This window comes from Colobus angolensis, unplaced genomic scaffold (genome assembly GCF_000951035.1).
Source record: "Colobus angolensis palliatus isolate OR3802 unplaced genomic scaffold, Cang.pa_1.0 Scaffold41, whole genome shotgun sequence".
NCBI classification, from domain to species: domain Eukaryota; kingdom Metazoa; phylum Chordata; class Mammalia; order Primates; family Cercopithecidae; genus Colobus; species Colobus angolensis.
The window spans coordinates 14,602,795-14,629,018 of NW_012117488.1; the positions used below are offsets into that span (position 1 = coordinate 14,602,795).

Genomic DNA, 26,224 nt, shown 5'->3' on the forward strand with positions numbered 1-26,224 from the left:
GCTAATTTTTTGTATTTTTTTTAGTAGAGACGGGGTTTCACCGTGTTAGCCAGGATGGTCTCAATTTCCTGACCTTGTGATCTGCCTGCCTCAGCCTCCCAGAGTGCTGGGATTACAGGTGTGAGCCACTGCGCCCAGCCAGTTATTTTTTATTATTTTTTGAGACAGAGTCTTACACCGTCGTCTGGGCTGGAGTGTAGTGGCGCAGTCTCGGCTTACTGCATTCTCTGCCTCCGAGGTTCAAGCGATTCTCCTGCCTCAGCTTCCTAAGTAACTGGGATTACAGGCTGCCCAGCTAATTTTTTTGTATTTTTAGTAGAGATGGGGTTTCACCATGTTGGCCAGGCTAGTCTTGAACTCCTGACCTCATGATTCACTTGCTTCAGTTTACCAAAGTGCTGGGATTAACAAGTGTGAGCCACCACGCCCGTCCTACTCTCAGTTATTTTTAAGTAAATTGATGACAGGGTCAGCCCTAGAATCTTAATATTAGGAAGACTTATGACTGGCTTATGTTAAATCTTGGAAGAACAAGCAGTGATTTGGAATGTTGTGAGATTTATAACAAGTTATTGATCTATGAGATGTATGACTGAACCCTCTTTCAGTAATCAGTTAATCACAATATCTATTCAGAGTAATTTGGCTCTGTGCCTGGGTTTGAATCTTAACAGTAATGTATCTGTCATATTGCAGTTAGCATAATCTTTGGGTTACCTTTAAGAATGTATAGATTTCTATGTCAGTACTTTATATTTGGCTTTTCATTGGGAAAGGCTTATTGGAGACAATTCCTTTGATTCTTAAAAGTTTTGAGACAGTAGTATGTTAGGTTAAGATTGTGGTGTTGAATCTGTAGAAACTTTTGGGATGTCTTGAACCCTGTTGATTTTTCTTTTGGAGGAGGAGAGGTGGGGTATTTTCTTTTGCTTTAAGGTGGGGTATTGTCTTGTTTGCTTGTTTGTTTGAGACAGAGTTTCACTCTTGTCACCCGAGCTGTAGTGCAGTGGCCCGATCTCAGCTCAGTGCAGTGGCCCAATCTCAGCTCAGTGTAGCCTCTGCCTCCTGGGTTCAAGTGATTCTCCTGCCTCAGCCTCCCAAGTAGCTGGGACTACAGGTGTCTGCCCCCACGCCTGACTAATTTTTGTATTTTTAGTAGAGATAGGGTTTTGCCATGTTGGCCAGGCTGGTCTTGAACTCCTGATCTCAAGAGATCCGCCCTCTTCGGCCTTCCAAAAGTGTTGGGATTACAGGCGTGAGCCACTACGCCTGGCCTCTTTTATATAGTTTAACATTATAAATAATATTAGTTATATCTATTAATTCAGTGACTTAGTCTTTTTCTATTGTAGGTTGCTTTTCAAATAATGAAACATGGATTTACCATATGTAAATTTTTAAAAATATCTTAGCCTTGTTTTAATTCAGTTGAAGGAGAGAAATTACAGATTATACTCCAGGCTGGTTTTGAACTTCTTGGCTCAAGGAGTCCTCCTGCCTTGGTCTCCCAAAGTGTTGGGATTACAACAGGCATAAGTCACTGTGACCTGCCTATGTTTTATAATCTAATCCTATCAGTATTTTCTTGCTCTGATTTGTTCCATTTTTGACCTTTAGTTTAGCTTACGTCCTTTCGACATGCCCCCACCCTCATTTTGTGGGGGGAAAGCACCTTCTGTTTTCTGGCATCATAAATGTTCTAAGTTCAACTTGTATTTTTCCTGCTTCAGCCTTGGGATCAATCACTTTTCCAGGGAGGAGCTCTGGTTCCTTTTATTGGAGAATAATATTTAGAAACCAACATCTGAGTTCTATGTGTGCTCGTTGCCACCGTGGTGTCATTGCTCCTAGGCCCTTCTCGGTGAACAGAGCTAGAAATATATGTATATTCATCCATGCATACAACACAAACATCTATGTGTATATCCTTTTATCTGCATGTATATGTGTGTTTGTGTATTCAAAACCATGAGTTTGTAAATGATGCCTTTGACTACAATTCATTACCACAGGATTAATGCTTGCCTTGCCCCTTTATTTATAACTGCTGTTTTCTGACGGTGGGAAATAGAAGATAACTTTCTTTTTTTTTTGAGATGGAGTCCAGCATAGGCTGGAGTGCAGTGGCTTGGTCTTGGCTCACTGCAACCTTTGCCTCCTGGGTTCAAGCAATTCACCTGCCTCCACACCTGGCTAATTTTTGTATTTTTAGTAGATACGGGATTTCACCATGTTGGCCAGGCTGGTCTCGAACTCCTGACCTCAAGTGATCTGCCCGCCTTGGCCTCCCAAACTGCTGGGATTATAAGCATGAAGCACTGCTCTCAGCCAAAGATACCTTTCTAATAGTCATAGTAATTATGTCAGTAGTGTATGGTTACCAAAATAATGAATAATGTGACATCAAGAGAAAGATCCCCAAGTAGTCCTGAGCCTTCAGAAAAATTTTATCTCAAAATATTTCTCTTTTATTTGATAACAATCTGTCTGAACCAAAAATAATATTTTGTCATCATAGTTCCAAGTATTGTGTTGATTAGAATGTATCCATTTAAAAATTTTTAGAGAGCATTTTGCAGTGAGATTCAGATACTTCTCTGACATCAGAACTTTGTACCTGTGATCTAGTTTTTAAGCACTTAAAACGTGCATAACATAAAATTTACCAATTTAACCGTCATTAAGTGTATAGTTTAGTGGTGTTAATTGCATTTACAGTGTCATTGTGACCCTCACCACCATTTCCAAAACCACCATTTCCAAAACTTTTTCGTTACTTGACAGAAACTGTGCAGCCATGAGGCAGTAGCTCCCCATTTCCCTTTCCCCCAGCATCTGATAACATCTCATCTTCTTTGTGAATTTGCCCATATATATACTTTTGTTTAAGTAGGACCATATTTTTCACTTTGTGTCTGGTGTATTTGACTTAGCATAATGTCTTCAAGGTTAATCCTTGTCGTAGCATGTATCTGAACTTTTTATTTTGAGAGACAAGGTCTGGCTCTGTTGCCCAGGCTGGAGTGCAGTGGTGTGATCATAACTCACTGCAGGCAAATTTTTTTTTTTTTTTTTCAGTCAAGATGATGTCTTGCTGTGTTCCCAGGCAGGTCTTGAACTCCTGAGCTCAAGCGATCCTCCCATGCTGGCCTCCCAAAATGCTGGGGTTACAATCTTGAGCCGCCTCACTGGCTCTCTTTGGGATTATAAACAGGAGGTGTCAAGAAAGTTGCTAGAGGGATAATTGATATGCATCTGCCATAACTGTATCCCCTGTTTAATTATTCTTCCGTGCCTTCGTCTTCTATAGCAGTGTCAGGACATAGGTTTTAATGTATTATATAGAAGCCAGCAAATACAGTAGATTGTAGTGGTGCGGTCACATCTTGGGCTCAAGCGATCGTCCCATCCCAACCTTCCTCGTTGCTGGGACTACAGGTGCATGCCACCACACCTGTCTAATCTGTTTGTATTTTGTAGAGGCGGGGTTCACCATGTTGCTCAGGTTGGCTGCGAACTCCTGGGCTCAAGCAATCTGCCTGTCTTGGCCTCGCAAAGTGCTGGGATTATAGGTATGGGCCACTGCACACAGCCAAAAAATGTGTTCTCAGTGTTTTGATAATTTGTGTAAAGGCTGGTTGGTTCTAGCTTTGTCTAGTATTCATACAAAATGGGCTTGCTTGTCATGAGGGACTCAGAAATTCAAATTCTCTAACTTACCCAAGATCGGGGATACATATATGAGAATAGTTTTTAAAAAAATGTCAGTTGGTTTCTTAAATTCATTGACTAGATTATTGAACAAAAAGTGAGAAAGCAAGTGAAAATGGCATTAAACTTCAAGCTGATAAGAGCGATGTGAAAACTTAAAGTACAGACTGTGCAGGCTTATATGGAAGTCTAAAGTTCATTGCGGAGAGGGGTCTTTTATTCTGGTGCAGTGGGTTTATTTTTGGAAGCAGTAGCTGCTTTTTTAAGACAAGATCTTGAACTTTTGGCCCAGGCTAGAGTGCGGTGGTGCCATTGTAGCTTACTGTAACCTTGAACTCTCCCTGTGCTCAAGCCAAGCTCCCGCCTTAGCCTCCTGAGTAGCTGGGACTCCCTGCGGGCATGTGTAACCAGAGGGCCTAACTACTGTAATTTTATTTTTTGTAAAGACCAGGTCTCTCAGACCTCTCACCAGGTCTGTTCACTCTTTTTCCAACTCACTTCTTTTTTAAAAAAACATACTACTGGCCAGGCGTGGTGGCTCACACCTGTAATCCCAGCACTCTGGGAGGCCAAGGCGGGTGGATCACGAGGTCAGGAGTTTGAGACCAGCCTGATCAACATGGTGAAACCCCATCTCTACTAAAAAAAATACAAAAATTAGCTGGGCGTGGTGGCACACACCTGTAATCCCAGGTACTTAGGAGGCTGAGGCGGGAGAATGGCGTGAACCCGAGAGGCGGAGATTGCAGTGAGCCGAGATTGCGCCACGGCACTCCAGCCTGGGCAACAGAGCGAGACTCTGTCTCAAAAAAAAAAAAAAAAGCAAAAAAAGCAAAAAACGTACTACTAGAAATTCTAGGCTGGGTGCAGTGGCACACGCCTGTAATCCTAGCACTTTGGGAGGCCGAGGCTGGTAGAAGCTTGAGCTCAGGAGTTCAAGACCAGCCTGGGCAGCATAGTGAAACGCCATCTCTACAAATACAAAAAGGTAGCTCAGTGCAGTCCGTGTGCCTGTAGTCCCAGTTGCTCAGGAGGCTGAGGCGGGAGGATCACTTGAGCCCAGGAGGTCAAGGCTGCAGTGAGCCAGGATCATACCACTGCACTGGGCGACAGAACAAGACCCTGTCTCAAAAATAAATAAATAAACAAATAAATAAATAAAAGTAGGAATTCTAAAGCAGGAGAGTCATGATGGAAATGACGTTTGTGGAGTACTTAGAGCTCTGTGGGTCAAACCTTACTGCAACAAAAAACATTGCACCCTTAACCTCCAAGTAAGAAAGGGAATTCTTAGTTATATCCAATGGCTTGCTCATTTGATACAGCAAGATGAAAATGTTTAGATGCATTCTTGGAGCTTATTTTAATAGTAAATGATGGCAACATATTTGGTCAGTGTGCACCATTGGGAGCTTTGGGTCCACCTATGGAAATGGAAAATAATGCTAAGTTAATATGGTATTCCACCTGCCTGCCTCCCTTATTCGCAGTTTTGTTTTCTGCATTTTAGTTACCCATGGTCAGTGGGGTCTGAAAATATTACATGGAAAATTTCAGAAATAATTCATAATTAAATTCTGTACTGTCCTCAGTAGTGTGATGAAATCTTGCACTGTCCTGCAAAGACATGAATCATCCCTTTGTCCAGCATCTCTATGCTGTCGATGCCTCCTGCCATTATTCACTTAGTAGCTGTCTTGATTATCAGATAGACTGTTGCAGTTTTGCAGTACTTGTGTTCAGGTCACCCTGATTTTACTTAATAAGGGCCCCCAAAGTACAGGAGTAGTGATCCTAGCAATGTGGATACACCAGAGAGGCTTCTGCCATAGAGTGCTTCCTTTATGTGAAAAGTTGAAAGTTCTCAATAAGGAAAGAAAAAAATAATAGGCTGAGGTTGCTAAGACCTACCGTAAACAGGTCTAGTAAGAATTTTTTTCTGTCTTCACAATTATGAAAGAGAAGAAGTTGTGAAGAAAGACAAATTCTTACTAGTTTTGCTGTCAAAACTCAAACTGTAAAAGTGATATTACATTGTGTAATAAGTGCTTAGTTAATTTGGAAAAGGCATTACACTGGTGGGTGGAAGACATAAGCAGAGACAAGTTCCACTTGATGGCAACATACTGCGCCAGAAAGCTTTGAGCCTATTTGACGACTCAGCAAGGTATCCCCAGAAACGAATGACACCAAGCCATTTACTCTAAGTCAGGGACGGTAATACATATTCAAGAATACAGAAGGTTAGTAGTGAGTAGCCTAATGCCGACCTTCTGATGCTTGTGTCACTCACCTTACTTCATCTCATTACATAGGCATTGTATTTTCTCACACCTTCACAAGAAGGGCAAGTATAGCACAGTGAGATATTATGAGAGACCATACTCATGTAACTTTTATTATAGCATATTGTTATAATTGTTATATCTTATTGCTAGTTATTGTTAATCTCTTACTGTGCTTGATTTATATATTAAACTTCATCATAGGTATGTATGTATGTATATGGAAAAACATAGTTTCAGGCATCCCTGGAGATCTTGAAATTTATCCCCTTGGATAAGGCAGGGGACTACTGTAAGGCTCTTTATTGGATCTTTTTTTTTTTTTTTTTTTGAGATGGAGTCTCGCTCTGTCGCCCGGACTGGAGTGCAGTGGCCAGATCTCAGCTCACTGCAAGCTCCGCCTCCCGGGTTTACGCCATTCTCCTGGCTCAGCCTCCCGAGTAGCTGGGACTACAGGCGCCCGCCACCTCGCCCGGCTAGTTTTTGTATTTTTAGTAGAGACGGGGTTTCACCGTGATAGCCAGGATGGTCTCGATCTCCTGACTTCGTGATCCGCCCATCTCGGCCTCCCAAAGTGCTGGGATTACAGGCTTGAGCCACCGCGCCCGGCCTTCTTTATTGGATCTTAAGTATTTTCTCATTTTGTGCATTTAGAAGGAAATCTGCTCTAAGCCTGTTGAGTGTCATTTAAAAACGAATTGTGGTGTCTTAACTATCTGAAGTCAGTTTAGAGCACTCTATTGTATCTTACTGGTAATTTTTGGATGCCAGATTTTTATTGCTGCTAATGATCAATACTGAAATAAATCATCATTCAGGAGTTTTATTCACTATAAAGAGAATCAAAATAGTAAGAGGTTAGCCATTTACATTATTGATAATTATACTTTTAGAAGGTAAGTAAAATACGAAACACCAAAATCAATCTTTTGAGAGACTGTAACTTTTATCTGCTGAAATTATCTAAATTGTTTATTTTTGCTCCAGCAAGTGAGTTCACAGGAACAAATCTCTTTATATGAAAAAAGTCGGGCAGGGTGCAGTGGCTCATGCCTGTAATCCCAGCACTTTGGGAGGCTGAGGCAGGGGGATCACCTGAGGTTGGGAGTTTGAGACCAGCCTGATCAACATGGAGAAACCCCATCTCTAGGAAAAAAAAAAATACAAAATTTCCCCGGTGTGGTGGCGCATGCCTGTAATCCCAGCTACTCAGGAGGCTGAGGCAGGAGAATTGCTTGAACCTGGGAGGTGGAGGTTGCAGTGAGTCGAGATTGTGCCACTGCACTCCAGCAGCCTGGGCAACAAGACCGAAACTCCATCTCAAAAAAAAAAAAATTCATCTGATCTTAAAAATATATATATATTTTTTATTTCTGCTATTAGTAATTTAAATTTTTGGGAGGTGGACATTTTTGTCAGGCTGTGTTAACATATCATATTTAGGGACAGTACCATGTGTTTTGTGAGCTCTCCTACAACTTTGGAAACCTAAAACTCACAGGAAAGTTAAGATTCTCAGAAGGGAAGAAGGTTAGTAACACCTTTCAGTTAGTAAGAAATGATGTGCTTTCTTCCCTAAATTTATGAAAATATTAACGATGTTTATGAGGAGTAGGATTTTTAAATTCCTTTATTATGGAAAATTGTAAACACATACAAACGAAAGAATACTGTAATAAATCCCCATGTCCCTGTTATTCATCCTTGACAGTTATCATCTCATGAGCAAGCTGTTTAATTGTGAAGCAGATTTCAGAGAGCATATCATTACATCTGTAAATACATATTTTTAATATTATTTTTATTTCTTTTCCTTTCTTTCTTTTTTTTTGTATTTTTTTTTTTGAGACAGAGTGTCACTCTTGTTGCCCAGGCTGGAGTGCAATGGCGTGATCTTGGCTCACCACAACCTCTACCTCCCAGGTTCAAGCGATTCTTCTGTCTTGGCCTCCTGAGTAGCTGGGATTACAGCCATGCGCCACCACACCCGGCTAATTTTGTATTTTTAGTAGAGACAGGGTTTCTCCATGTTGGTCAACCTGGTCTCGAACTGCTGACCTCAGGTAATGCGCCCGCTTTGGCCTCCCAAAGTGCTGGGATTACAGGTGTCAGCCACCACATCTGGCCTGATTTTTATTTATTTTTACTTTATTATTATTATTTTTTTGAGACGTGATCTTGCTCTGTTGCCCAAGATGGAGTGCAGTGGCATGATCTCGGCTCACTACAACCTCCACCTCTCAGGTTCAAGCGATTCTCCTCCTCAACCTCCTGAGTAGCTGGGATTATAGGCAGCCACCGCCACACCCGGCTAATTTTTTTTTTTTTTTTTTTTTTTGAGATGGAGTCTCGCTCTGTCGCCCGGGCTGGAGTGCAGTGGCCGGATCTCAGCTCACTGCAAGCTCCGCCTCCCGGGTTTACGCCATTCTCCTGCCTCAGCCTCCCAAGTAGCTGGGACTACAGGCGCCCGCCACTGCGCCCGGCTAGTTTTTTGTATTTTTTAGTAGAGACGGGGTTTCACCGTGTTAGCTAGGATGGTCTTGATCTCCTGACCTCGTGATCCGCCCGTCTCGGCCTCCCAAAGTGCTGGGATTACAGGCTTGAGCCACCGCGCCCAGCCCCAAATATACTCTTAAGAGAAAAAGGCAGATATATAACAATGTGAATAGTATACCATTTATGTAAAACAGATGAAAAAAAGACCATGTTTGTATTATGTAAAAGGGAATAACAAATCACATATATGTGTAAAATGCACCCAGGAACATATAACATTTATTGCCTCTGGCGATGGGAGGTGGCAGCCAGGTCGTACACGGGAGTGGTGGGAGAGAGACTGAGATTTCAGAATTTTATACTAAAGGACCATGTGGATGTATTGATACTTATTTCCACCTCATCCCCATTAAATTGCTCTAAAATTTTGGTAGGATTTTTATAATTCATTTTTAAATGTATAGCAGCTTTATTGAGATATACATCACATACCATTCAATTTACCTATTTGAAATATACAATTCAGTGGTTTTTAGTATATTCTCAGAGTTTTGCAGCTATCATCACAATCAACTTTAGAGCGTTTTCATCACCCCGTTGGCAGTCATTTCCCATTTTCCCCCCAAGTTCCCTAGGCAACCACTCATCTACTTTCTGTCTTTATATATTTACCTATTCTTGATACTCCATATAAATAGAATCATACATTATGTGGCTATTTTGTGGCCCTCTTCATTCACTTAGTAGAATGTTTTTGAGAGTCATCCATGTGATAGTGTGTATCAGTACTTCATTTCCTTGTATTGCCAAATAATAATTTATTGTATAGATATATTGCATTTTATTTAACCATTTATCAGTTGATAGACACTTGAGCTATTTCAAGGTCCTTTATGAGTAATACTGCAGTGAACATTTGTGTACCAGTTTTTATGTGAATATGTTGTATTTCTCTTGGGAGTTTTATTTCTCTTTATACTTTTGGAGTGGAATTGCTGGGTCATGTGGTAACTGTGTTTTATAATTCACTTTTGTAATTATTACTGACAGTCATGCATATTTAGAAATTATGCTGTGAGGAAATCAAATCAACTAGTGTTTTCAAATGTAACAAAAATGTTGCAAATATATTAACGTTGACATATGTTTTCTGGAAACAGGTAGTTAAATAGAAATTTTTATTTTGCAGTTTTTTAAAATGTGGAGCGTGTGTGTGTGTGTATGTGTGTGTGTGTGTGTGTGTGTGTTTTAGGGCCCATAAGTGGCCCTAGCCACTGTACCTGTGTGCCTAAAACCCCATTGTTGGAAGAGTGGAACTCACAAGAAAGCTAAAGGGGACTGTGGTGATTTCAGGAGATTTGGATTTTTGCAGTTACTTGATGGGACATAATCTGAGTGCTCATGAGAATCTTGTTAAGGCACAGGAATGAAGAACAAGACTGATTTATGAGTTGTTTGACAGCTTGGGAGGTAGAAGTAGTGTGACTGTGGTCCTCTTTCTTCTTTGCTGTGTCTCTTTCACATCCTTATGTAAACTTTCCCTAAATGTTATTACTAAGCAATTTCAAGGAAACAAAGAAACTTAATTTTCCTAGTTATGTGAGCTTTCTGCTGGGGAAGCAGAGAATCTGATAGACTGTCTCAGCATACTTCCTGCTATTGGTTTGTCAGTTTTCGGTGGTTTTCAGGAGGCTGGTGCTTCTCGCACCTTGGCTCCCAGATTTTCTGTCCATCCAAGCATGGATTGTAACTGTGTATTTTCCTGTAGTACCAGAAATCTATCAGTCTCAACAGATAAGTCAGTGTCAGTCTGATTCCATAAAGCCAAAAAAGTCTCTGCAACTGTTAAACTAATTTACAAGCAGTATGTATAAAACGATTCCATTTTATAAGAGGAGAAAGTGAACATGAGGGGAGTATTGCCAGCTTTTTGGTATGCAGTTACAGAATTGTCCCCACTCTCAGAAACACTCAGGTAATTACAGTTCAGAGTGATGAAGTGCTCTGATAGAGGAAAGTATGGAGTTCTCAGGTAATACCTATGCTAGGACACCTTACCTAGCTTAAATGGTCCAAGAAAGTTTCTTAAAAGCAGATGTAGGCCAGGCACAATGGCTCACACCTATAATCCCAACACTTTGGGAGGTCAAGGCGGGCGGATCACTTGAGTCTCAGGAGTTCAAGACCAGCCTGGCCAACGTGGTGAAACCCTGTCTCTATGAAAAATACAAAAATTAGGGTGTGATGGCTCACACCTGTAATCCCAGCTCCTTGAGAGGCTGAGGCAGGAGAATCACTTGAACGCGGGAGGCGGAGGTTGCAGTGCACTCCAGCCTTGGTGACAGTGGAAGACTCTTTCTCAGGAACAAAAACAACAAGAAGTTAATGGACCAAGTCCCAAGACTGTCAGTGGGAGTTAGGTGGAATGGGTGGAGGGGGCAGCTAAGGAAAAGAAGAGCACTTCAGGTAGAGAAAATAGGAAGGGTAAAGGCAAGTGTATGAATCAGGCTGATGGTCTCTAAGCAGAGAGAAGTTCCAGGATTATGATGTCACGGTAGGGCGTACCAGGAGGAGAGAAAGCTTGGGTGCCATGTTGCAGTTAAGCCTAAACTGAATACTGTCTATAGAAGGAAACAACAAACTTCGTACTTTATGTACAAAGTAACATGGCCAACTTTTTGGCTTTGGTAGGTTATTTTTGTGTCTTTGATAAGGGCAAGGTCTGAGATTCTGATCTTGAAGTCAAGAACTTTGTTTTTGTCCACTGTATCCTCAGAGCTTGGAATGGTGCCTGGCAAGGAGTAAGTATTCACCAAGTATGTTAGTGAGGCAGCATGGTTGCACACAGCAGCCGAGAGCACCGGCTGCGGCGCGGGTCTGAATCCTGATGCCACCATTACATAGCTTTGTGACCTTAAGCAAATTTCTGAATCACCTGTGACTCAGATTTCTTATTCAGAAAATGGGGAGAACACGACAGGCACGGTGGCTCATGCCTGTAACCCTAGCACTTTGGGACGCCAGGGCGGGTGGATCACTTGAGGTCAGGAGTTTGAGACCAGCCTGGTCAACATGGTGAAACGCTGTCTCTACTAAAAATAAAAAATTAACCGGGCATAGTGGTGGATGCCTGTAATCTCAGCTACGTGGGAGGCTGAGGCAGGGGAATCACTTGAACCTGGGAAGCAGAGATTGCAGTGAGCTGAGATTGCACCATTGCATTCCAGCCCAGGCCGACATCAGCGAGACTCTGTCTCCAAAAAAAAAAGAAAAGAAAATGGGGAGAACAGTGGGACCTACCTGTCAGAATGTTGGAAGGATTAAATGAGTTTGCACAGGGTACTTAGACTAGTGCTTGGCTCACAGTATACACAATGTAAATATTAACAGCTGTTACTATTTCTGCTGAGGGCCTGATTCTGGAACATTTGTGGGGCTACACAGGTATGGATGGATTCAGGAAATACTCATATGCACAGTTGATGATAGGATGTGGTAAACGAGGAGGAGAAGGAGGCATGGTTAATTCCCTTATATAGAGCTTAGGAAACTCAGTTCTCCCACCACCTCCTCTCCCACCTTCCCAACTTTGCACAGTAAAATCACTGCTAATCTGTTCTAGATAGTTCAGGAATGAGTTGAAGGCCAGGAGGTGGAGGCTTTGGTATGTTGAGGAAAGAGGATGTGATTCCACATGGCTTACCCTCTTTTGGATATTTGGCTTTTCTCTGATCTTTTTCATTCTTTTCCATGGAGTCTATTCCTGAACTGTCTTCTCAGCTGGGAACGCAGAAAGGCCTCTCCCAGGCCGTGGCTGGCGGTGTGGCCGCCATCCTCCCCACTCCCTTTGCTCGTTCTCTTTATGCATCATTCCCTCCTCCCATTCTCTGCCTCCCCTTTCCCCCATGGTGGAGGACAAGAGAAAAGATGTTTCGTCCTTTTTTGGCCTTGGCTACAGACTAGGTTGGTGCCTCACAATCCTGCTAATAATGGGAGACTTGAGGGAGGTTGTTAAAACATTTGCCAGAAAAATGTTCCTTAGAGCAATTAAATTTAACTTACAAAGTTTCTCTTTTAATTCTGATCATCTGATGTGATATTGAGAAAGATTTACAATCTAGCTTGAACCAAGTTTCTGTAACCTTGGGACCCTTTTGTTCCAGAAACCAGCTAATTCCTAAATGCAGTTTGTCTGTGAGGCAGGAGTCTTTGAACTCCCTTAAATGCTCATTCAGGGCTCACGCCTGTAATCCCAGCACTTTGGGAGGCCGAGGCGGGTGGATCACGAGGTCAGGAGATCGAGTCCATCCTGGCTAACACGGTGAAACCCCCGTCTCTACTAAAATTACAGAAAATTAGCCAGGTTTTGGTGGCAGGTGCCTGTAGTCCCAGCTACTCGGGAGGCTGAGGCAGGAGAATCACCTGAACCTGGGAGGTGGAGGTTGCAGTGAGCCGAGATTGTGCCATAGCACTCCAGCAAGGGCAACGGAGTGAGACTTCGTCTCAAAAAAAAAAAAGCCCGTTAGGTTCACTGGAGCCAGGGGTTCCATGCTAGAGCCATGCTTTTCATTAGACCTGGGAGGTAGATATCCCAAGAATCTGGGAAGGAGCCTTAAGCTCTCCACTACAAACCTGACATTTCTTTGGAATCTTTTTTTTAATCTTAAAAGGTCATGGGAATTTTATATTCTACTCCATAATTCATCCCTGTTTGGTTTAATATAAATGTAAATTTATTCCCCAATCTTATACCAAAACTGATGCTCCAGGAAGGTACAACCTTTCATTTTCTTGTGTCTTCTCACAAGGATTCCCTTGCATGCTACCTCATTCCCCACTTTCAGGAGTGCAGACCACAAGGATTTGGGGCCAAAACCTTTCGGTTGAACGTCCTACATTATTTCCCATGATGGAAGTTGGCTTGTTAAGTGGGTCCCCGTTTCTTTCCCTCGAGATAAATGAGGACTATAACTCTTTGAAATTATACCCTTGATCATAAATAATTTGTACTAGAAGCTTTCCATTTCCTAGAGTTTGTAATGAATGTAAATAGTCTGTGAAATTTCTTGTCTGGATAGTCATGAAAAGATGGTAGCTTTCTCACTCCTTGCATATATCATGCTATTTAATTATGTAGCGCTTTAAAAACAAATAACCAAGCTTATGGAATTAATGCTAACATTGTTATTGTTTTTAATTGACAGATTTCAACACTATACTTGCACAATGTCTTTGAAACCAAGAGTAGTTGATTTTGATGAAACATGGAACAAACTTTTGACGACAATAAAAGCTGTGGTCATGTTGGAATACGTCGAAAGAGCAACATGGAATGACCGCTTCTCGTATCCTTTTAATGGCAGCTCGATCAATGTTCTAAAATTGATAAACTTGTTGAAAAGTGAGAAGATGTTCAATGTTATGAAAGAACTTTCCCATGTAACTATTTTGTAATATATTATTATCTACATTTCCAAGTTCATCACCTCTTTTATGGCAATCAGTATTTGATAACCTTTCATTCAACAAATATTTATTGAGTACTTAGTATCTGTCAAGGACTACTTTAGGCTTTGGGAATACAGTTGGTGAACAAAAAAAAATACCTTTCTATTATAAAAATAGAAACAGACACTAAGCAGGTTAAAAAAAAATCTAATGTCATTGCTTTTAAGAAGAGGTCATGATAAATGAAAGCAGGATAAGGACGTGGGGGAGGCTTGGAGTACCTGTATGTGTGCTGCTCTTTTAGAATGGGTGGCCAAGGAAGGCCTCCCTGAGGATGGTGACATTAGAGCAGAGACTGGAATGCAGCGAGGGAGCAAGCCATGTGATTTTGGGGGGAAGAGTGCGCTTGGTGGAGAGTGAACAGCAAGTTCAGTGACTGGGGTGGAAACGTGTTTTTTTTTTGTTTGTTTTTTGTTTTTTTTTTTTTTTTTGAGACGGAGTCTTGCTCTGTTGCCCAGGCTGGAGTGCAGTAGCGCAGTCTTGGCTTACTGCAAGCTCTACCTCCCAGGTTCACACCATTCTCCTGCCTCAGCCTCCTGAGTAGCTGGGACTACAGGTGCCCACTACCATGCCCGGCTAATTTTTTTTCGTATTTTTAGTAGAGACGGGGTTTCATCATGTTAGCCAGGATGGTCTTGATCTCCTGACCTCATGATCTGCCCGCCTCGGCCTCCTAACTTGCTGGGATTACAGGCATGAGCCACCGCGCCCAGCTGGAAGCGTGTTTTTCGTTAGATTGCCTACATTTGTGAATTGAGAGCTTTATGTAACAATGCAGATTGGTGATTTCTCTAGGATACCCTGAAGCCTGGTTCCCTGCATTCCTCCATGACAGTGATCTGCTAGACCTAACTAGTGCTGCCCTCTCTAGTAATCTTCTGGGGCTACAGAAGGGCTGCCCTCATTATATGGGGCATACATTCTTTAGAAAAGCTCTGATTTCATAAGATAGTGGTTCAGCTTGTTCTCAATGTCTAATCCAGTTGTTAATATTAAGCTGAATGTGGATGCAAGAACAGGAAAGTTCTTTAGACCAACAGAAAACCATTTAATTCTTTACAACTCCAGTAGGCAGTAAGGGAAGTTTGTTAAGCCAACTATGTTCTGGGCACTGAAGACATGTAAAAGGGTGATGACATTTCGGAAGGCTTCACAGTTTGCAAAGATCTTTTATATTTTTTATGCTATTTGATATCTCAAACAAGTCCATCAGATCAGTGATGCAAAAATAATTACTTGACTGTAACAGATGAGGAAACTGATGTCAGAGGTAAGGGACTTACTTGTCCAGGGTCACATAGGTAGTAATTGATGGAGCACAGACTTGAATATAGTATCTTAAACATCCAATTTCCCATGCTTTGTAGTATATCTAGAGGATAACCAATGCAGATTCTGCCTTTGAATTAGATAGCTGATCTTTCTGTGGAACCTTATGGATTGGGGCAAGAATCTTAATAAAAGTTGAAAAAGTGTTGCTACTTGTATGTTAGTAAGATTGGTCTAGGCATGTTCTTAGGTGCTTTGAAGGATATTTTAACTAAAGGAGCAGAGAGGGAAGAGGAGTTGGTTATAGATGACTACAAGATGAGCAAGAGGAGGGAAAATGAACAGGAGGTAAAGAAAAAATAATTAAAATGTGTTCCTCATCGTTGTGCAGAATTGACAATTTCTTGGTTTTTAAGTGGTTTTGAAATAGATTACTTCCCTGGAAAGTAACCCCTTCAGTCACTGTTATTCTTTGATGTTATTTGTTTGGTCCATCTAATATGGTTTAGTTATTCTTTTTTTTTTTTAGTCTTTACTTTTTAGAGACAGGGTCTCACTCTGTCACCCAGGCTTGAGTACAGTAGTGTGACCACAGCTCACTGCAGCCTCAACCTCCTAGGCTCAAGAGATCCTTCCACCTCTGCCTCCTGAGTAGCTGGGACTACAGGCATGTACCACCACACCTAGATGATTTTGCTAATTTCTTTGTAGAGATGAGGTCTCACTATGTTGCCCAGGCTGGTCTTGAGCTCCTGGGCTCAATCACTTCTCCTACCTTGGCCTCCTAAAGTGCTAGGATTACAGGTGTGAGCCACCTTGCCCAGCTGGTGGCTGGGCTAGTTATTCTTCACTTGATCCTGAATTTTCTTTTCCCCCAAAATAAAAAAAAAAGTCTGCAAAAATAATGATTAAAGAGTATAGACTGGGCATGGTGGCTCACACCTTTAATTCCGACACTTTGATAGGCCGAGGTGGGTGGATCACGAGGTCAGGAGTTTGAGACCAGCCTGACCAACATGGCAAAACCCCGTCTCTACTAAAAATAAAAAAATTAGCCGGGCGTGGTTGTGGGTGCCTGTAATCCCAGCTACTCGGGAGACTGAAGCAGGAGAATTGTTTCAACCTTGGGAGGCAGAGGTTGCAGTGAGCCAAGATTGGGCCTGCACTCTAGCCTGGGCAACAAGAGCAAAACTCCATTTCAAAAATAAATAAAAGGCTATGTTACTGATTGTTATAAGGTAAAATTCCATCATTTTCCCTGTTATTTTGCCCAAGAATATAAAGTTCACTTCTGACCCTTAATATCTTAAGTAGAAATTTTAAGGGCCATACAATGTAAATATTTTGAAAAGGAAAAAACAGGTCCCCCCACATTGTTTCAGATATGCATTATTATTTGAACTTTTAGCATGCATTTGTGGGAAGTGTGGATATATATATAACACAAATATGGACAAGTTCATAAAATACACTGTTGCACAAATAATTATAATGCAAGCAATTACTTTATCAATAGAACATTGAACAATAGAACATTGTCAACATTCACTATAACCCCCCTCGAGACACGTGACCCTCTAAGTTCACAATCCCACCCGTTTCTCTAGGAGCTAACTACTATCTTCATTTTTGTGCCTGTTGTTTTTGTGGTTCTTTTTTTTTTTATTAGACATAATGCAGTGATCTCAGCTCATTACAGCCTCTACCTCCCAGGTTGAAGTGATTCTCATACCTCAGCCTCCTGAGTAGCTGGGATTAAAAGTGCCTGCCACCATGCCTGGCTAATTTTTGTATTTTTGGTAGAAATGGGGTTTTGCCATGTTGGCCAAGCTAGTCTCGAACCCCTGGACTCATGTGATCCAGGCACCTTGGCACTTCCGAAGTGCTGAGATTACAGGTGTGAGACATGGCGCCCAGCCTTTTGTGGTTCTTAAATGGTGAATTCTTTGATTCTTGGACTTTATATAAATAGAATAAATAATAATGGTGAATCTTTTTTTTTTTTTTTGTGGCAGGGTCTCTGTTGCCCAGGTTGGAGTGCAGTGGTGTGATCTTGGCTCGCTGCAGCCTCCACCTCCTGGGTTTAAGTGATGCTCATGCCTCATCCTCCTGAGTAGCTGGGATTACAGGTACGTGCCACCATGCCTGGCTAATTTTGTATTTTTGGTAGAGGCAGGGTTTCACCATGTTGGCCAAGCTGGTCTTGAACTCTTGATCTTAAGTGATCCCCCCTGCCTCGGCCTTCTAAAGTTCTGGGATTACAAGTATGAGCCACTATGACCAGCCAATGGTGAATTCTTTGATTTTTGGACTATGTATAAATAGGCTGTACCTGGCCCTGTTCTGGTTTACTTTTACTCAAGGTTTTCTCTCTTTTAGTAGCTGTTAGGACAGATTTCCAGACTCCAGCAGCATAATGTAGACATTTTCCTACTTGAGGAGAAGTAGCATCTAAAAGGTTATAGTAAGTCCAAAGTGATTGTTAGGGGAGACTTAATATTGCCTTCCCTCAATGTATTTCTTCCAGGTAGGAAAATGAGTTCATCCTCCCATTTAAACCCATGCATACTGTTGTCTTCATTTGTTTTTTGTTTGTTTGTTTGTTTGTTTTTTTCTGAGACAGAGTTTTGCTCGTTGCCCAGGCTGCAGTGCGATAGTGCGATCTTGGCTCACTCCAACCTCTGCCTCCTGAGTTCAAGTGATTCTCCTGCCTCAGCCTCCCAAGTAGCTGCGATTACAGGCATGTGCTATCACACCCGGCCAATTTTGTATTTTTTTTTAGTAGAGACAGGGTTTCACCATGTTGGCCAGGCTGGTCTTGAACTCCTGACCTCAGGTGATCTACCTACCTTGGCCTCCCAAAGTTCTGGGATTATAGGCATGAGCCACCACACCTGGCCATCATTTCTAGTTTGTATTCTATCAGGCATGTCTTTCAAACATAGACCAATTTTGATGTCATTTGAAAATATTGAGGCAGGTCATCTGTATCCTTCACACTTTTCACAAGTGTTAGGAGAAGGTCTTAGTAGCCATGGAGTCTGTACGTAGCAGCCCATCATTCTTTCTTGGATTTTACCGATGGGGAAAGATTTTATCTATAGTCAGGTATGTTTGGTGCATCAGCAACTGCCTCACTCTATTCCAAATTATATCGGGCTAATAGATATTTGTTCACATTAATTCACTAGCTGTACACTTGAAAATTTTCAATTTATTTAGTCATTTTTTATCCTTGCTTGCTAATTCATGAGTTTATAGATACTGCGTTTGTATTCTTTCTCATTAGAAATGTCAGCAAATCTGGCAGGGCGCAGTGGCTCACGCCTGTAATCCCAGCACTTTGGGAGGCGAGTGGATCACCTGAGTTCAGGAGTTCGAGACCAGCCTGGCCAACATGGTTAAACCCCATCTACTAAAAATACAAAAAAATTAGCCAGGCATGGTGGTGCTCAACCGTAATCCCAGCTACTCGGGAGATAGGCAGGAGAACTGCTTGAACCTGGAGGGTGGAGGTTGCAGTGAGCCGAGATTGTGCCACTTCACTACCTGGGCAAAAGAGTGAAACTCTGTCTTAAAAAAAAAAAAAAAGTCAGCAAATTCCTTTTTACTGTTAATTTAATTTAATTTAATTTTTTAATTGTCAAATCCTTTTTTGGTTGTCTTACCATTTTCAATTTTTTAGATAACCTTTACTTTTACTCCCGTTGCAAAACTCTTACTGTTTTTGACCCACAGCATAATAGAGTTCATACTGTTAAATCTCAAAATTAAGCCCAAGCATAGGAAACACCTTTTAATAGAGAACATGAAATAAGATAAATAACTTTGCTGCTGGTTAGGACTATCTTTTGGTTGCAGCTAAGAGCTTTCATTCTGGAACAGCTTAGTTTCTGACTGAGACATTTTTAAACTGGAAAGTTCATAAATAGAAGAGTTTTTGTATTCTGGCTCCCTACAAAATGACTTAGGAAAAGATAAGTCTAGTGAAAGAATGTTTAAGTTGAAATCTGACCTCTAGTTATTTTGTGTTTTGTTTTTTTGTTTGTTTTTTTTGAGATGGTGTCTCACTCTGTTGCCAGGCTGGAATGCCGTAGCGTGATCTTGGCTCACTGCAACCTCCGCCTCCCAGGTTCAAGCAATTCTCCTGCCTCAGCCTCCCGAGTAGCTGGCATTACAGGCATGTGCCACCGCACCTGGCTAATTTTGTATTTTTAGTAGAGACAGAGTTTCACCATGTTGGCCAGGATGGTCTTAATCTCTTTTTTAAATTAATTAATTATTTATTTATTTTGAGATAGAGTCTCGCTCTATAGCCCAGGCTGGAGTGCAGTGGCATGATCTCAGCTCACTGCAACCTTCACCTCCTGGGTTCACACCATTTTCCTGCCTCAGCCTCTCCAGTAGCTGGGACTACAGGTGCCTGCCACCACGCCTGGCTAATATTTTTGTGTTTTTAGTAGAGATGGGGTTTCACCATGTTAGCCAGGATGGTCTTAATCTCCTGACCTCGTGATCTGCCCATCTTGGCCTCCTAAAGTTCTGGGGTTACAGGCGTGAGCCCCCCATGCCTGGCCTCGATCTCTTGACCTTGTGATCCGCCCGCCTTGGCTTCCCAAAGTGCTGGGATTACAGGTGTCAGCCACCATACCCAGCCAACTTTTTTTGTCTTTTAAAGTGTCTTGTCTATAATCGAATCATAGCTGAGTGTTGGAGGTTGAAAAGCTCATTTTTGTAGGTGTTCTTCATAAGGGCTAAACATTTCCTGGTTGGTTGGATATTTGAATAGGTTAGAGAAAAAGAACATATTTAATTGGTTAAAATTATACAGTGGCTTGAGACCCAAAACTATGGTGAGTTAAAACATGAACTTTAAAATTTTATTAAGGTGGATTCACTCCATTAAAAAAATACGTATATTCTGGAAGAATCCAACAGTGCAGAAGTACCATGTATGGAATGAAGTAGGAGAGTCTACCTGTACCACCTCTCTTGTGTAGCTCCTTTCTGCTTAACCTGGAGATGTGACACAAATCCTTCCAGTAGATTTTGTTTACATTTACATGCAGTGGATATATTAATTTTGGCGTTGTGAGACATTTGGGCACATAATTAACATATGCAAAAATCATGGTATTGAATAGTTTTAATTTTTCAGTACCAATTAAGTCATATCTTTTTTTTTTTTTTTTTTGAGACGGAGTCTCACTCTGTTGCTCAGGCTGTAGTGCAGTGGCCGGATCTCGGCTCACTGCAAGCTCCGCCTCCCGGGTTTACGCCATTCTCCTGCCTCAGCCTCCCGAGTAGCTGGGACTACAGGCACCTGCCACCTCGCCCGGCTAATTTTTTGTATTTTTCAGTAGAGACGGGGTTTCACCACGTTAGCCAGGATGGTCTCGATCTCCTGATCTCATGATCCGCACGTCTCGGCCTCCCAAAGTACTGGGATTACAGGCTTGAGCCACCGCGCCCAGCCTAAGTCGTATCTTTTAGAAGTAAGTGTGTATATGGCTTTAGGAAGATATAGTTGGAGCAAATAACATCATTATGTTGTGAAAATTGAAGTAGGTATTCAGAACCATAAGACATAATCTTTGTTAAAAGGTCCCCATAGTCTTTGTTAAAAAGTCTACGTAATCTTTGTTAAAATGATTTAATTACTAATTATTATTAAAAATAAGTAAGGCTGAGTGTGGTGGCTCATACCTATAATCCCAGCACTTTGGGAGGCCGAGGCAGAAGGATTGCCTGAGCCCAGGAGTTTGAGACCAGCCTAGGCAACGTGGTGAGACCCTGTTTCTGCAAAAAAATTTTTTGAAGTAAAAATATAAGTAAATAAAGCTTAAAAATATATAAATAGAACCGATCAAAAATTTATAAATAAGTAAATAAATGTGGAGAGGGCTGCTTGTGCTTTCTGGGATAAGGGAGCATGTGAGATTGATTTTTCATCTCCTTTTCTTCGGTAGGATTTAATAAATCGTCATGTGCTAGGAACTGTGCCTGGGAGCTGGGAGTATGGAGTTGATGAAGGATAGGCTAATGTGAATGGGAAAGGTATAAGTAAATTTTACTGTATAAAAATAAATTTTGTAGAAGAATATATAAAGTGTTGGGGGGGACATAGAGGAGGAAGAATTTGCATCCTTATTTTTAAGTTAATGTTTTTATTTCACAGTATTTCCTAATCTTTCTATTAAACGTAAACACCTGACTTCATCCTGAATCATCAGCCTTATTTTCAGTTTGTATCAGCATCTTTAGTTAGGCTGATCTCAGGTTGCTCATAGGTCCTTTATCATCTACATTTGGTTAGTGATGGGCAGTTTATAAAGTACTTTAACATATATGAGTTTATTTGGGTAAACTATGGAGATGTCAGGGAAAGGTTCCTTATCTTTACCTTGGAGACACTTGGTGGTGGTCATCGTACCGATCAGATGGCATAGCTTTATCATGGAATAGTTCTGGAGTATAACCACCTGGAGGTCCTGACCTCTGTGTTGCTCTGGTGTCAGTGTTCCTGTGGACAAATGAGCTGTTACCCCCAAAATGCCTTGTCACAGTGGTTGGAGGCAGCATATGAAACACCTAGTTCCCAGAATCATAATCTATTACCGTGTCTGGCCCCAAAGTTGTAAATGGGCTTTGCCTTAAGTCTTATCTTTTGTTCTTCTTTGTCTATAATGTTTCTAATTATTGGAGATGTTGAGAAGATCCAATAAAGCAAAGAATATTAAAAAAAAGAAAAAAAGGAAAAAGGAAATGCCACCCCAGAGAGGCTAGGAAACTGGTGAAGATCCCTGGCTAGTGAAAAGTAAAGTCTCAGGTCTTACTTCTTTCCACTCCTCCTGTTATTTACCTCCGGTGAGACTTAGCAAGGTACTTAGTTGATGTTCAGAAACTTAATTGGTATTCCTATTCATGGTATATTTCTTCTGATAGAGTAACGGTAGAGTATCCTAACTGCTATGATGTAGGAGACTGTGTCAAATGAATAATTTTTGTTTAGTTTCTCAGAATTGCTTAGACATATCTGCCTCTTGTCATATTCCATAGCCCTTCATTGATATTATGCTAATATCCATTCTAATATAAATCTTATTTTGTAGGATTCTGGGTAATTTGAATTTCCAGAAACTCCCTCTGGATTTTAACCTCTCTAATAAGAACCGTTTTCCTTACAGTGTCTTCAAATAATTCTCAGTAAATACTTGTGGAACAAATAAGTGAATGAATCTTATAGTGATTTTTAAAGTAAGCATGGTTATGTATTCTATCTTTGTCATATATATAACAGTATTATGTATATTATAAGCTAAACCATGGAAAGAAGTAATGTTTTTTCATTTTTTAATGCCAAACAAGGTAAATCTCATTATGTTTTAAAGTTGTCTCCAATAAATATGAAAACCTTAATAATTTAACTAGAGATATCTATGCTTTATGTGTGGCCTATCCTGAACCCCTTGGAGAAAGACTTTATACAGAAACTAAGATTTTTTTGGAAAATCACGTTCGGCATTTGCACAAGGTAAGCAATGATACATACATGATATAAATATGTTGATAGTTGTGTGCCTTACTAGTGTACTGTTTTCCAGTGTAGAACTTTTATCAAGGTGAGCTTGTTTTGCTGCTGCTGCTGCTTTTTAAATTTTTTTTATTATTTTATTTTTTTGAGATGGAGTCTCGCTCTGTTGCCCAGGCTGGTGTGTAGTGGTGTGATCTCCACTCACTGCAAGCTCCGCCTCCCGGGTTCACACCATTCACCTGCCTCAGCCTCCCGAGTAGCTGGGACTGCAGGCACCCGCCACCACGTCTGGCTAATTTTTTGTATTTTCAGTAGAGATGGGTTTCACCATGTTAGACAGGATGGTCTCAATCTCCTGACCTCGTGATCCACCTGCCTCGGCCTCCCAAAGTGCTGGGATTACAGACATGAGCCACCGTGCCCAGCCTGCTTATTTTAAGTACAGGAGTAGCTGAGAATACAGACACACACCACCACACCTGGCAATTTTTTTTTTCTTTTTCTTTTTTTTTTTTTTTTTTTTTGGTAGAGACGGGGGTCTCACTATATTGCCTAGGCTGGTCTCAAACTCCTGGGCTCCAGTGATCCTCCCACATTGGCCTCCTTTGTTTTTGCTTCTTAATCAGCATTTAAAAAATATATACATATTAAGATCTTTGAGTCAAGCACTGTGTTGTTAGGGAAATCAGTTGACTTGCTCAGCATCTTGTAATTAGTAAATGAAGGAGAGGGTCAGCTCAGAGTTTGTTGAGTTTTAAAATGTACTCCTATTCTTCTGGATATTATACAGCCAAATTTTCCCTTGTTTTTTATTCGTATCTCTTGGTAATTCTCTGCCTTTATTATTTTCAGCTTTTTAGCTGCCTTTCATATGCTATATAAAGTCTTCCCAAAATCTAAAATTAAAAAGAAATGGTAAACGATGATAGAAGCTGTCTCTGTGACCAGTTTTTTGATTAGTATGCTATACATAGAGGGGCAGCATCACAGACATGATCTGTGTATAAACAGTGAATTTCGCAGTATTTTGCTATAGACAGCATTTCTAACTTAATTTAGACTACTGATCTAATCAGGAACTGGGTGAGATAATTTTGTGCCTGCGTAAGAATCTTCACTCTGCTTCTTATTAGCTGTTGTAACCACGGGCAACTCACTTAACAACTACCTTATGGACTGAGTTTTGTCTCTATCTATAAAATGGGAGTAAAACAACACAGTTTATTTAAACTGTGTAACCCTGCACGTGGTCAGGAGTAGATACTTTTTTAAATGGTAAGAATTGGCCTGGTGTAGTGGCTTACACCTGTAATCTCAGCAGTTTGGGAGGCTGAGGCAGGAGGATCATATGAGGCCAGGAGTTCAAGACCAGCCTAGGCAATATAGTGAGACACTATCTGTACAAAAAAAAAAAAAAAAAAAACCTCATAAGTAAGGCACAATTGATTGTGTGCTGTTTCCCTGAAAATACTGGAAAATGCTCTACTTTTGATTGTATATGACATGTGCATTTTAGTGTTCTAATGTGATCAGTTATCCACTTAGGAAAGTGCTTTTGATAGCAAGTGTGTTAAAGTGGTCTTAAAGTGTTTATGTTTAGTATGTTAATTTAAAGTTCTACTATTGTCAGCTAGTGAACTTTGGTTACACCATAAATGATAACTATGTAGGACATTAGTAATTTTTTTGCAATTTTATATTTTAGGTTACATTGTGTGAATTTTTTTTTTTTTTTTTTTTTTTAAGAGATAGAGTCTTCCTCTGTTGCCCAGGCTGCAGTACAGTGGTAGGATCTCGGCGTGATCGAGTTCAAGTGATTCTCCTGCCTCAGCTTCCCAAGTAGCTGGAACTTACAGGCGTGTGCCACCATGGCTGGCTAATTTTTTTGTATTTAGTAGAGATGTTGGTCAGGCTGGTCTTGAACTCCTGACCTCAGGTTATCTGCTCACCTCTGCCTCCCAAAGTGCTGGAATTACAGGCGTGAGCCACTGCACCCGTCTCACTTTATTCTCTATTGTGGATGCTTCACTTTCATATTGAAGACTCACATCTTTCCCAGTTGTTTCATTTTTAATAAGTGCAGTTAATATGTATTGTGTAAATGTAATTTGTACAGTTTGAATTATGTAAATTATTTCAGAACATTAATTTTGATACATTTTATGGTTTGCAGTGAAAATGATTATTGCTTTTCAAGTAAAAATATTTTTCCTCTTTATATAGAGAGTTCTGGAGTCAGAAGAACAAGTACTTGTTATGTATCATAGGTACTGGGAAGAATACAGCAAGGGTGCAGACTACATGGACTGCTTATATAGGTGAGTGTGCCTTTAAAGTCTAGACAAGCTAAGCAGCGTTGCCTGCATTCAATAGTTGACAGGATAATTTTTTTATTACCTATTTCTCACTCACATGTGCAGAACTAAAGCATCCTCTCTGACATGGACTTTTCCTCTGCTATGGGGAAAGGTCTATAGTCAGGGTAAGGTGGGTATTTAGGAGCCAGGGAGTGTGTAGAATGTTCTGTGAAAAGTAAAACTGTACTCAATTGCATGGCTCTGTTTCTTCTGATTGTTTGCAACCTGTAGCATGTGTTTAATCTCAACAGAGATCAATGTGAAAATTCAACTTGCATGAAACTTAGTGGGAAAATCTCAGCTCATGTCCCCTCAATATGTTCTTACTTGGCTCTAGCATTCAGTATTTTATGTTTGATGCAAATGATGTTAGATAAATTACTGGGTTATTTTCCCCTTGAAGTTCTGCATTCCCCATACTCTAGGCGTATTGAATTACTTGTAGTTTCATGATGGCCCGTGGTCTCTCCCATTTTCCTGCCTTTCCTGGTGCTGTTCCATCTGCCTGGATTGCTCTCTCTTTCTTTTCCTGTTTTTCTTTCTTTTATTTTGTCTTTTTTTTTTTTTTTTTTGAGGCAGGATCTCACCTTGGCTGCAGTAGCATAATCTCAGCTCACTTCAGCCTCAACCTCCTGGGCCCTAGCAATCCTCCCACCTCAAACCCCCTTCTCCCCAGTTGCTGGAACAACAGGTGTGCACCGCCATGCCCAGCTAATTTTGTTTATTTTTTGTAGAGATGCTGTCTCACCATGTTGCCGAGGATGGTCTTGAACTCCTGAGCTTAAGCAGTTCTCCCACCTCTGCCTCCCAAAGTGCTGGGATTACAGGCATGAGCCGCTGGGTCTGTCTAAATTAGTATTATTAAATTGATGCTACTTATGAACTTTTAGTCAGTGTTGCAGCATATTTAGTATGTGTGTGTAAAATGATATGAGTAGTTAGTATCTCCATTTTTTACAGAGGAAGAAAGCAATGCTGAGAGCATGATTTTGTTGAAGGTCACTCAGCTAATGAATTGCAAAGGCGGGATTTAAACCCAGATCAGTCTGAATCCGAAGCCCATC

General features: G+C 40.9%; 1 protein-coding gene across 2 annotated transcripts in view; it reads left to right on the forward strand.

Annotated features, from left to right (window-relative positions):
* The window catches only part of CUL2 (cullin 2), a 91,448-nt gene that overhangs the window by 5,463 nt on the left and 59,761 nt on the right, over window positions 1-26,224 (forward strand). The window contains exons 1-4 of one of the 2 annotated variants that reach the window (XM_011956180.1): window positions 11,277-11,293; window positions 13,697-13,837; window positions 22,701-22,803; window positions 25,027-25,121. In XM_011956180.1, the coding sequence (XP_011811570.1) occupies window positions 11,277-11,293; window positions 13,697-13,837; window positions 22,701-22,803; window positions 25,027-25,121 (356 nt within the window). Of the gene's footprint in view, window positions 1-11,276; window positions 11,294-13,696; window positions 13,838-22,700; window positions 22,804-25,026; window positions 25,122-26,224 lie in introns of those variants that run through there. The other variant, XM_011956181.1, reaches the window with a different exon arrangement.